Below are 12,549 nucleotides of genomic sequence, written 5' to 3' on the forward strand. Positions count from 1 at the left end.
CAGTCTGTCACAGTAGATACCTCTGACCATTGCTTGGGGAGCAGTGTCTATAAGGATAAAAGTGCAGGGTCTTTGAAACAAACAAAAAAAAAAAAACAGACTGATCAAAACGCATAAACATAAGAGATATTGGGGCTTGTAAGTGCTCTCAACTGTGTATCATCTATGGTCTCTGGGACCACTTCAAATGCTTACACAGCATGGAGGAACCAAATTCTAACCATATGTGCAGACTAGCCATGGTAGCCTTGGATGTGTGGCTGACCATCATGCATGACAAGTGGGCCGGGACAGTAAAATCCTGAGGCTACACAATTCCCTTCCATAGCCTTCTCTTATCACACTGTTTCCACTGACAGATACCCTACCCTCACCTTAGCAGTGCAGCAAAAAGAAATCTCAAATCTCCTTAACAAGCGTACCATCCAAGAGGTGTCATAATGAGGAGGAAGGAGTCAGTCATTGCTTGCATATTCTTTTAAATAAAAACAAAGGTCCTCAGAGAGGTTTTTGAATTTAAGTATTCTAAATGAGTTTCTTCCCAAACAACTTTCTGGATGGCTGTGCTGTGGGTCCATCCTTTGTTTTAAAGAAGGAAACTGGACTTGCTGTTTGAACATTCAAGACTTCTGTCTACACATCAAGATTACCAAGGACTCTGGGTAGAAACCTGTCCTTATTAGTTCAGGACTGTGTCCTCTTCAGTCTAATCTCAGTCCCCAGGATGTTTACCAAATGCATGATTGTGGCTGAAGTGAAAAAAAGACCGCAAGTGGTAAAATTGTTTCCATAACTGGATGACTGGCTCCTAACCACACCAGTTGTAGACAGTGTAGCTGCATCTTTGGGTCTCCAAATCTTTTCTAGTCCCTGGGAATAATAGTAAATACTACAGAATCCCATGTGGAGCTCTCTCAGATGCTAACACAGTATGCATTGTAGAGACACTACTTTGCAAGGCGTATAACCTGTATATTTTTGCAGGTTATGACGTCCCAATTTTTTCTCTCTCAACTAATCACAGCAGTTCTTTATCTCAGTGTGTTGAGTTTCATGACTGCTAAGGTCTGCACAGTCCTTAAGGTAAGGGGTACTGTGAGTTTCCTCCACGGGACTCTAAATCCAATGGTCTCAGTTAACAGATCTCATGTCCCATCACAAAAAGTTTCTTCAGTCATGCAAGATAATTTAATAGCAATATCTCCATACTTACTCTGGCCAGTGCTTTTCAAATCCCCACCCCTGTTTTTGGCTGTCATCGCTGTCCATCTGCCGTGGGTGATGAGACCTCATTGTTTAATGCTGGAGGTCCAGGGTTGTTCATAGATGGTCTGTCTACACATTTGGCATTTTGCAGATGAGGCAGTCCTTTTTCACTCTGCAGGTGTGCAGTGTTCCCTACCCCAGGGAGCATTTGTCATCTACTCCAGCAACATGGCAGTGGTTTAGTACATAAACAGGCATGAATATCTGTTTTCTGTCCTTTAAGAAATGATGAAGGTATGAAATGCGTTTTGTCGGCATACCACTCTCTCATGGCCAGTCATATTCCTGGGGAGGCAAGTGCTGTAGCAGTCACTCTGTCTCTAACTACTCATGCCCCATAAGTGGTCCCCTCATCCTTTCTGTAATGTGGAAGCTCTTCTTTGCTAGATAAAGCCTTATTACAACCTTTTAGCATCCCTGACCAATGCCAAATGCAACAACTTTTTTCCTCTAATTTCTTCTCCAGGGATGCTCTTGTCCATAAATAGCCCCAAGGCTTCTTTGTGCTTTTTCCATATTTTCTGTTTCTCAAAGGTTCAGTCCAAAAACCAGGGAGATCAAATCCAGAGTCATTTTCAGTACCTGTTTTTGATGCCTCAAGTGTGATTCCTTGTGTTGTGGCCTCATTTTCAGGAGAGGTCTCTAAGGCCCTTCAGAGGCCTACTACCTCACCTGTCCAACAAGCTGTACCTGAACCCTCACTCCATCCATCTAACTGCATGGTTACTCCAGTTTCAGCTAAAAGCCAGAGCTAGAAAAATGTGCAAAACATGAAAGGGCACTGTACAAATTAATTTTGTAGTTTTAAGATTATATTTCTCAGAACTTTTTAGTGCACACCTAAGTTACTTTTCTATAAAAGTCCATCTTGCTACCATTTCTTATTTCCATCAATATTCCAGCACGGTTTGGTTTCTGTAAAAGTCTGCAGTTTTCTTACAAATCCAGTCACCTTTCAGCAATCTAGTCCCACCAAGGAATTTGTACTTCATTTTAGAGAAATCTGATGCTTCATCCTTTTAAGCCTGATGCTATAACTGCCTTGAAGTGTCTATCTTAGAGGACATTTTCATAGTAGACATTTCTTCTGCATAGAAGAATTTCTGAATTGCATACCTTGTGTGTTAAATATCTTTACAAGGTCTTCTACAAGACTTAGTGTCACCATGGACTACTCCTAGTTTGTCTGTATTCTTTCCTAACTATTCATACAGGGAAATATCTGCTGCGTTGCATCGTTGAAACAGACTGCTTAATTTTGCTGCTGCCCACACAAAATCCATCAGAAAAGGTTTGCAACTTTGTCTCATTTTGTAACAAAACAATTGGGCCCAGAACTTTTTGTCTAAATGACTTGCTGACTGCATTGAATTTTGTTATGAAAATATATATACCTTTGTGTCTACAGCAAGATTCAGCAAGAGCAGTGATTACCTCTTAGGCTTTTTTATTTTTTAAATGCATCTTTAGATCATATTTGTGCAACTATTAAGTGAGCTTTATGGATTACTTTCTAAACGCAGTTCTAAGCTGGAGGTTTTTCCCTAGGTCTAGGTATTTATTTGAGGCCACAGTTGTTTGAGGTGTGTATCCATGAGTATATATTGGGACTAATATTCCTGTGGTTGTCAACGGTGTATGTTATATACTTAACTATAATGATTAATCTTGATGATCACGTCCTTACTTTTCAGCACACCCACTCTTCTCTTTCCTTCTGTTGAACACAGTTTGGAGTACTTGGGGCCATGTTTCTTGGTGTGCTCCACTTTTAAATAAGAGAATTAAAGATAATATTCAAAGGCATGAAATGGAATGCGGTATTTACATTCTGTTTCTGCCTTTTAGTGGCTTCACTCAGTGTACTGCCATTCTGCTCTAATTTTCCTATAAAATACAAAATTTTATTGGAAAACAATATTTTCAAAACTTGCACTTTCACGGTTGTTGGTCATGCCCTTCTAATGTGATGACATGCGGGGCATGACCAGATGATGGTCTTATGTTGGCTGAAGTGCTTCTTCCCTAAGTAAAACAGCCGCTAAATAAATTAAAAAAAATGCAAACGCAAATACTCCAGCAGAATGCCTGAAACTGTTCATCTCTTCAGTCTTCAATAAGATAATGTTCTCTTGGGGCGGTTTATGTCCTGTTTTTGTATTTTATTTTTTTAGACTGCTAAATAACAGTGCCCCAGATTCATTAATGCCTACACTAAATGTAAATTTATTCTGAGCGAATAGACAACACAAGCATAACTCCCACCTTCTTCGTCCTGACCTTAGCCTTCCTATTTTCTTGCAACCCAGTGCATAGACTGTCTACATTTAGTGTAAACTTCCTAAGTGAATAGACAGCACAAAAATGTGTTAGAGATGTGCTTGAATACAGATTGTGTACACTTTGTGCGGTGTTCATGAATTCTTCCTAATATTTTGCCCCTAGAATTACATGGTTAACTTGCTAGATGTAATGTCAGTGTCCGAAGGCATATACTCTGCCTCTGGCAAGTATGCTAAATTAAGGTTTTTGTTCATTTTAATAATTTAAAACTAAGTTATTACAGTTAATTATAAAAAATGGATTTAAAAAGCAGATTCCTTTGGGGTAGCAGATTTTCAAAACATTTCAAAAGGTAATATGGTCTCTGAATATTATCTTTTGTTTATTTTGTACATTATCTTTAAGATCTTTAAAGAAAGTTGGTTGGTAGAGTTTTTTGGGTGAAGGGAGGAGCTGTTATCTTGGAAAACTTTGAAATGGCAAGCTGCCTTGAAAGCCTGTGGTTTTAGTTATGTTCAGGTACCGTTATTATAGTTGTTAGTGATTTAGAAAAGTCTAGCAACTCCACAGAACTCATTCTTAAATTATTTTTCAGCACAGCTGTAGAGGATTACTTTATTCACTGTTACTGGGACAGGAAAAAAGAATATCAGCCATTTTAAAGCCTAGCAATATCTAACTACGAAATTTTATTTAACCCCTCCCCCCTCCCCCCCAAAAAAGGTCTTAAAGTTAGACTGCAATTAACAAACGTTCTTAGTGTTATTTTCATTACTTTTTTGAATGCAGTATGAATGAAAGCTTTCAATGTAAATCTTCTAAAGATTTTTGGCTGACTTCAGTTTTTGTGTGATTTACTTTTAGGTATATTGAAACAAGTTAAAGACTACATCAAAGAATGCAGCAAGTGCCAGGAAAAACTAGATCGAACCAAAACACTGTCTGATCCATCAGAAATGCTGGAAGAACTTGGAATAGAAGTGACATCTCTTGGGGATAGTAATGAAACAGATGATGATCTCAGTAACTCAGAGGCAGCTACTCCATTACAAAAGAGCACTAAATACAGACCAATTTCAAAACATGAAGTTGTGTTTGTGAGTATAATCTACAGTTATAATGCATAATTAAACAAGCAGGATGCTTGACAGAGCAGACAGGATTTACTAACTTTCTATTATAATGTACCAGGGAAGTAGCAGATACCATGCTTACCGTTAGGCATTCATCATCTTCTTTTGCCATTTTGTATATGTATTTAATTTTTACTTTGCTACAATGTGTAATATTCAGTGTTCAGTGATCATTTATTTATCCTGGGAGACAAAGAGATTGCAGACTAGGAGACCACTGTATGGGCAATAACTAACAAAATAATATGGGGATTACAGTACATATACATTGGATATAAAAAGTGTACACACCCCTATTAAAACGCCAGGTTTTTGTGATATAAATAAATGAAACCACAATAAATAATTTCAAAAGTTTCCCATCTTTAATGTGACCTATAACCTGTACAATTCAATTGAAAAAACAAATTTGTTAGGGGAAAAATATAAAAAATAAAAAACATACAATAAGCTGATTGCATAAGTGTGCACTCCCTTAAACTAATACTTTGGTGAAGCACTTTTTGATTTAATTACAGCATTCAGTCTTCTTGGGTAGGAGTCTATCAGCATGGCACATCTTGACTTGGCAATATTTGCCCACGCTTCCTTGCAAAAGTGCTCTGTCTGTCAGATTGCAAGGGCATCTCTTATGCACAGCCCTCTTCAGGTCACCCCACAAATTTTCTGTTGGATTTAGGTCTGGGCTCTGGCTGGGCCATTCCAAAACTTTAATTTTCTTCTGATGAAGCCATTCTTTTGTTGATTTAAATGTATGCTTGGGGTCATTGTTGTATTGAAAGGTGAAATTCCTCTTCATCTTCAGCTTTCTAGCAGAAGGTTTTGGGTCAGAAGTGACTGGTATTTGGAACTGTTCATAATTCCTTCCACCTTGACTAAAGCCCCAGTTCCAGCTGAAGAAAAGCAATCCTAAAGCATGATACTGCCACCACCACCATGCTTTTTTTGGTGATGCGAAGTGTTGTTTTTGCGCCAAACGTACCTTTTGGAGTTGTGGCCAAAAAGTTTAACCGTGGTCTCATTAGACCATAACACATTTTCCCACATGCTTTTGGGAGACTTGGTGTTTTGCAAATTTTAGCCAGCCCTGGGTGTTTTTGTGTGTAAGAAAAGGCTTCCGTCTTGCAACCCTACCCCATAGTCCAGACATATGGAGAATACAGGAGATTGTTGTCGCATGTAGTACACAACCAGTACTTGCCAGAAATTCCTGTAGCTCATTCAGTGTTGCTGTAGGTCTCTTGGCAGCCTCCCTGACCAGTTTTCGTCTTCTCTTTTTGTCAGTTGTGGAGGGACATCCAGTTTTTGCAATGACTGTTGCCCCATATTTTCTCCACTTTTTGATGACTGTCTTCACCGTCTTCCATGCTATATCCAATGCTGTGGAAATTTTTTGTACACTTCTCCTGACTGATTCCTTTCAACAATGAGATCCCTTTGATGGTTTGTAAGCTCTCTGAGAACCATGGGTTTTGCTGTAGCAGGCAACTGAGTAAATGTCAGGAAAATCCTACTAGGAAAGCTGACCTTTATTTGGGGTTAATCAGAGTCTCTCTAATTGATGGCAGGTGTGTACTGAAGAAGACTGAATGCTGTAATTAAATCAAAAGGTGCTTCAGCAAAGTATTAGTTTAAAGGTGTGAACACTTATGCAACCAGCTTATTGTACATTTTTTATTTTTTATATTTTTTCCCCTAACAGATTTGTTTGTTTTTCAATTGAATTGTACAGGTTATAGGTCACATTAAAGGTGGGAAAAGTTTTGAAATGATTTATTGCGGTCTCATTTTTGTACATCACAAAAACCTGGCATTTTAAAAGGGGTGTATACACTTTTTATATCCACTGTATTAAGATAATAAGACATGTTGAAAAACCTATTAGAATGCGTATTGTGTATGTTGCTGGTTAATTTTTATTGTGTATGAATGTGGCTGTTAACAAAAACTGAAATATTAAAGCATAATCTATAAAATGTAATGATTTCCTGAACTGCGTAGACCACACATTTCCATTCTTGCAGAAAACCAGAATCCTGTTTTCCTTTAGGGATGTTTTTTGCTCAAGTAAGACAAGTCTGCTTCTATTCACTGCTGCTAGTCATTGTCAAGACACATTTTTTTCCCTTCAAGGAGACAAGGTTTTCCCATGTTGGATGGTAACATATGTCCCACACAATTACTTCTCTGGTGTCTCTTGGCATGTGCCATATAAATGCAGTTTTACCCCATGCTGTCTTGAGTTAACTACATCAGAACTTTATTTGCTTAAATGTGGCTTCCGTTTGCATTTAGATTCAGTAGTCATTTTGCTACATTTTGTAGTCGGTAAACTCTGAAATATCTTAATATTTTCCAAATTATTAATAAAATTAATATTATTTGAACTTATTGGACGGTGGGGTGATGTGGATGCATCTGAAGCCCAGGATGGTGGAAGTTGATTGTTTGGACAGTCTTAGTCAAAATGTGTTATTTTTGCTGCTGACGAAGAGTACGCCTATATTTTTCACAACTACATTGTTCTATAGTTTTACGTGCTGAGCTGCCTTGATGTCACTTCTTTGTTTCATTGATTCATCTTCAAGTCCTTGACTTTCCTTAGCATTCTACAGTACTGCTGTCTTGCTAAACTGTTCGGGAGGTATGTACTGCATTACAGATTGTGGTCCTTGACTCAGCAATCTGAAAATACTGAATCATGTTACTGTTCTTGCACTTTTTGAAATTTGCCTGATTTGGCTCCTGCTATTACAAAAGTGACTCTGACATTGGCCCCAGGATGGTTGTTGGCAAACTCTGGTATCTAGTATTTGGGTGCCTCTGTGTCTTCATGTCTTCGCTGTCTCCATTTCCATGTTATTTGCACACAGTTTTTTTTTTTTTTTCTTGGTTACTGTATGTGGCTTGCAGGAGACAATCCCATGTAAAAGTCGAATTCTAGACCCTAGATTTTTTTTTCTAGATGCTTTTTCCATTTGTGCTAGCCAGCCATCTACCCCACAGCATTAGTCTTCAACCCATTTATTTCTTCAGTACAGTGGAGTCCATTGCGCTGCGGTGAGGGATCCATCTCACAGCCAGCTGTAGCTGTGGAGGTAGTCTGTACACTAGCATATACCCTTTACGTGTCTTCTGTTTTCTCAAACTGGACATGACCATAGCCTGTCTGGTTTCACTCCACACCAAGCTTGAGCTACCCGCATTTATCGCTGGACCATAATTGTTTCCAGGTAAATAAATTATTCTGGAGCCCCAGTCTCTGGAGCTACATGATGCAATGCAGAGTTGAACTGGGTATTTACTCATACAACTGCAGTCGCTACTTAAATTGCTGACTAAGTTTGCCAGTGTCTGACAGGCAGCCCTTGAAGACCTGTTTTTTGCCTTTTTTTTTCTTTGGGTGTTATTCAGTACATTTCTAATTGTGAAGATTGTGCTTGATTTAACAAAACTACTAAGATTAGGTGAGTTAAATCCTTGAAAGCTGTTCTTTTCCATAAAACATTAGATCACTTAGAAAAGGACAAGCTTCATTCTGCCTCTCAGGTAGCTCAGTATACCATTAAATATGCCTGCAATGTGGATGCTGCCTGTAATGCAGCTATAGCTGGTACTGTTATGAGAAGATATATTTAAGATTACAATCGTTCTTTGAGGTTAAAAATCTCATTTATCAAATGCCTCAGTAGTCAAGGACTTGCTATATGGTAACACTTGTGCTTTTCAAAAAAACTAGAAGAAAGAATAAAATTTATACTGGGAGTTAAAATGGGTTTTCTTATGTTCACTTTGTATGTTTCAAAGGAGCTATCCATCCAATCCAGCACTATTTTTTCTTAAACTTTACAAACTTTACAGAAATATGGAAAAAAAAAAACAGTTTAATGGGTTTTCTTTTGGAGCCTCCTTGTAACTTTTTAGCAGACCTCAGGCATCCAACACTTAAAAAAAAAGCTTCTCTGACTATCTTTGCCAGTTATTCCCTTCTTCTGTTATCCACCTCAGTTTTCCTCAGAACATTGCAGGGAACCTAATCTGTTTACCTCATTCCTCAAGTCAGTTCAGATTTACTACTTCAGAGGTCATAGAGCTAGTGCCTGTAGATCAGCGGGGAAAAAAGTTTACAAGACTTTTGGTACCAGATGATGAGATGAAGTCCTGATTGTTGTAGGCAACCCTAGTTTGAATAGTAGCTTGCTTTTTAAGCTGGAGTGCTTGTTTGACTTGCTGGCTGTTCTCAGCATGCATTTGATTTTGAAATTTCATTTAAGGTTTAGTTACTTCTATGTTTTATCTTTTTCTTATATTGCATTTGTTTCATTTTAGTTTTTTTTATTCTGATGCAGTTTTAGGAGGTCTTGGCTAGGGTCAGTTAGAAAAGTTAGAAAATAATTCCTTTGCAGACAGTGAACCAACATCCAGCTAATTGGTGGGAGGATCTGAGAAACAGGATTCCTCTTCAACTAGAAATTTTGGAGGCATCTTTATTTAGCTGGAGTGCTTGTTTGACTTGCTTACTCTTCTCTGCCTGACTATTGCTGATCTTTACTGCACAGGGTAAAGACCCTACAAATAAACTACTTATGCTGAGGCACTTGCATGCAACCTTCCTAAAACACTAAGAACTCCTGCACAGTGCAATCAAAGAAAAGGTCCTTAGCCATCACATAAACACCACCCACAGTGCTTCCACTACTAAGCCCTTAAGGCAAACCAGCGCACAGCCAAATTTCCTGGTCATTGGTAATTCTATATTGAGACACACTGATGCCCCCCCACCAGACTGAATAAGGAGTGAGTCACAGTTAGCTGCCTTTCCGGGGCTAGGGTCTGTCAAGTCATACTGGCACTCAGTCATACTGGTACCTATGTTTCAATGACCTGTCATAGTCCATGTGGATGTTAATGACCTGAAATGCAACTCCCTTGACTATATGAAGCAAGACATGATCAAGCTCGCTGATTGTCTCAGGCAAGTGTGACCCTAGCACTGAGCAGCATACTACCTTCTCCAAGGATGATGTCCTGTTACCAACAGAAAATTTATTGATTTTAACAATTGTCATAGCTTCTGGTTTCAGTTCAGGAGTATACCGTATATGACAGCCTGGGAGGACGTGGTTGACAGACCACACTGCTTTGCCAGGGATGGTTGCACTTATCCCCTCTAAGCTTTTGGATATTGGCAAAGACCTTTTCATCCCTCCCCCCATAGTGCCTTTTTTAGGCAATGCCAAACTGATAAACCTACCAACTTAACTGAACCTATGGAAGAATATCTGTAGGTGGTACTGCTCAATGCTAGAAGTCTACAAGAAACTCCACTCCCTGCAAGCCTTCCTCTCCCTGGGGAGTGTAGACATCTGTGTAGTAACAGAGACATGGTTAGTCATTTTGAGTACCCCAGCAATGCACAGTTCAATGCTTTTCACACCTTTAGACCAGCTACTCCACAGGAGGGAACAAAGGGTGGAGGAGTCTGTCTATATAATGACTAATCTCACATCCACACTGGTTAGTGTATGACCCAGTGGAACTTGTACATGTACAACTCACCATAAACAGGGTGCCATACCATATCCTTGCAACATATAGGTCCCCCTCCATGTCCCAAGAAACCCATACTACTTATCTCCATGTACTAGAGTTCCTCACCACTCAACCCCATACAGTATTCATGGGGGATCTCAACTACCCACTATAGATGAGAATCCTATACCACTTCTAATGCACAAGCCCAGCGATTCCCAAACTTTAATACCAACATCCTGGAACAGTTGGTCCATTTTGATTCCAGGGGCACAAACATTCTTGATCTTGTACTGCTGAATATGGGGAGCAAGTGTTCCTCACCCAATGTCATATCTTTGCTCGTCAGATGTGAACATAAGGCAATATTACTTGAAATAAAAATTAAATCCGGGGATCCAGCAAAACTACAAACCTTTAGGAACTATTCCAAGTCTAACAACAACACTTTGTCTAAATTCCAAGCACCCCAAACCAAATAAACACCATAGAATACACCGAGTTATTTACAAAATCTCTGTACAGCCATATTGAGAGCTGTATTGACTGAGCTGTGGCCACTCATATTAAGAGTAAGAAGAAACTCAAAAAACAAACTACCCTGGTGGAATCGCCTTATTAATCGGTTATACAGTAAAAGAAAAAATCTTGGCCAAGTGTAGGAGCAACAAAGCCATACATACTGAAAGCCCCCTGACCAATCTGAACAGACAGGTAAAGAGGGTTAATTAATAATTCAAAGGCTAAATTTGAAGAAAAAATAGCTTCTCATGCAAAGGACAACCGCAAAGCTTTCTACAGCTATGTCTGTAACCTCGGAGGAAATACCATTTACAATAAGTTCTGCGCATTGTTGTGCATAATCCACACTGAACTGGAGACCATTGCCAACATTTTGCCTGACAGGTTCAGCTCAAATTTTCCTCCCACCACCCCCCCCTCTCGATAGTCTAAAGGTAATACCACATAACACACTCCTCCAACCATTACTAAAGAACAGGTCACTAATGCACTTAAGGCATGGGCCCCTAGAACATCCCAGGATGTTTAATAAGTAGCACGAAACATAACCTCTTTGGTCTACTTGAATAACTCTTCAGCTGAAGCCTTCAGTCATGTTTTGTGCCCAAGGAATGGCTACAGACATTCCCCTGCACAAAGGAGGTCCAACCACTGATCTTACCAGCCATCTTTCCCAATTCAAGTTCTCAGATTTGTAAATAAAAGTGCTTATTTCATAGTCTGAAAAACAAGCTTGATCCAATGTAGTTCCCTTTCTCTCCTTGCATCCCCTCTCAGACAGTGGCCACAGATGCTTTAGACTTTGCATGGGTTACTGTATCTCATTGTCTTAAGGTGCAGGGAATTTTAGAACCACAGCACAGGTACAAATGCATCATCCTAAAAGATGATGGCTCTTATAAAAGCACTGAAAGCTCTTAATCAACTATGAGGTTCATGTGGTCTTTTGGTGAATGCAGGCAACACCACTGTTATGTGATATATGAGCAAACAGGGTGGAAGAAGATGTTCTTTGTGTTTCACTGTTGCAGTCATCACATTTGGGTTATCTGCTTGCAGGTAGCCCTCAGCCAGCCTGAATACCAGAGTCTTGGGATTTCTGCATTGGATGCTGTTGCTTCTTCCATGATGTCAGGTCGTCAGAGGTATAAAACATGCAGCCGATGCCGCCATTACATCAGTCTTTCTTGTCGTGCAGTGCCTGAAGCAGTTTGCAAGTGCCGGTCGGCTGACTCCTGAAATTTTTGTTTTTGAGTTTCAGACCTGAAGTCTTCTAAAAGATAGGTACCCCGTTGGGGATCCTTTTTTCTTGCTCTAACCGATGTCAGAAAAAAAATAATAATTGTCTTGCCTGTGGAAAGCAAATACCTCATAGAGATTTTCATTCTTACTGCGTCACCTGTTTAGGCCCAGACAACGACGTCCCTCGCTGCCAGTTTTGTGCCTTGTTCAATGCCCGAACTATCCGTCATCTGGCAATTTTTGTAGCTAAATACTTTCACTCTCGATCTCTGTACTCCAAAATGGTGTCTGTAAGCCATCCCACTACGATCTTCCGAAAAAACATAAGGATAAAGACAGAGACAGACCGCATAGGTCCAAAACTGCTGATGACACTACCGTTAAGCTAGTCGGTAGTCCGCCGGTACTCAGTGAGGCACTTTCACAGCCCCTGATACCCACCTCTACAGATTTGCAGGCCTCTACTGAGACCCATTCAAAGTCTGGTATGCCGCGGGATGCTTCTTCGATTATGGAACCTGCGGATGTCTCTACCTTGGATGGGTCTGGAGTCGCTGTGCAGGCATCGGCT

At 39.7% G+C, this 12,549-nt stretch overlaps 1 protein-coding gene across 2 annotated transcripts in view; it reads left to right on the forward strand.

The window, feature by feature from the left end:
* Positions 1–12,549, forward strand: part of ZBTB11 (zinc finger and BTB domain containing 11) — a 1,204,127-nt gene that overhangs the window by 77,508 nt on the left and 1,114,070 nt on the right. For both annotated transcript variants that reach the window (XM_044071594.1, XM_044071595.1), the window contains exon 2: positions 4,414–4,646. In XM_044071594.1, the coding sequence (XP_043927529.1) occupies positions 4,414–4,646 (233 nt within the window). The remainder of the gene's footprint in view (positions 1–4,413; positions 4,647–12,549) is intronic.

This window comes from Protopterus annectens, chromosome 5.part0 (genome assembly GCF_019279795.1).
Source record: "Protopterus annectens isolate FY-2018-M chromosome 5.part0, PAN1.0, whole genome shotgun sequence".
Classification (NCBI taxonomy): Eukaryota; Metazoa; Chordata; order Ceratodontiformes; family Protopteridae; genus Protopterus; species Protopterus annectens.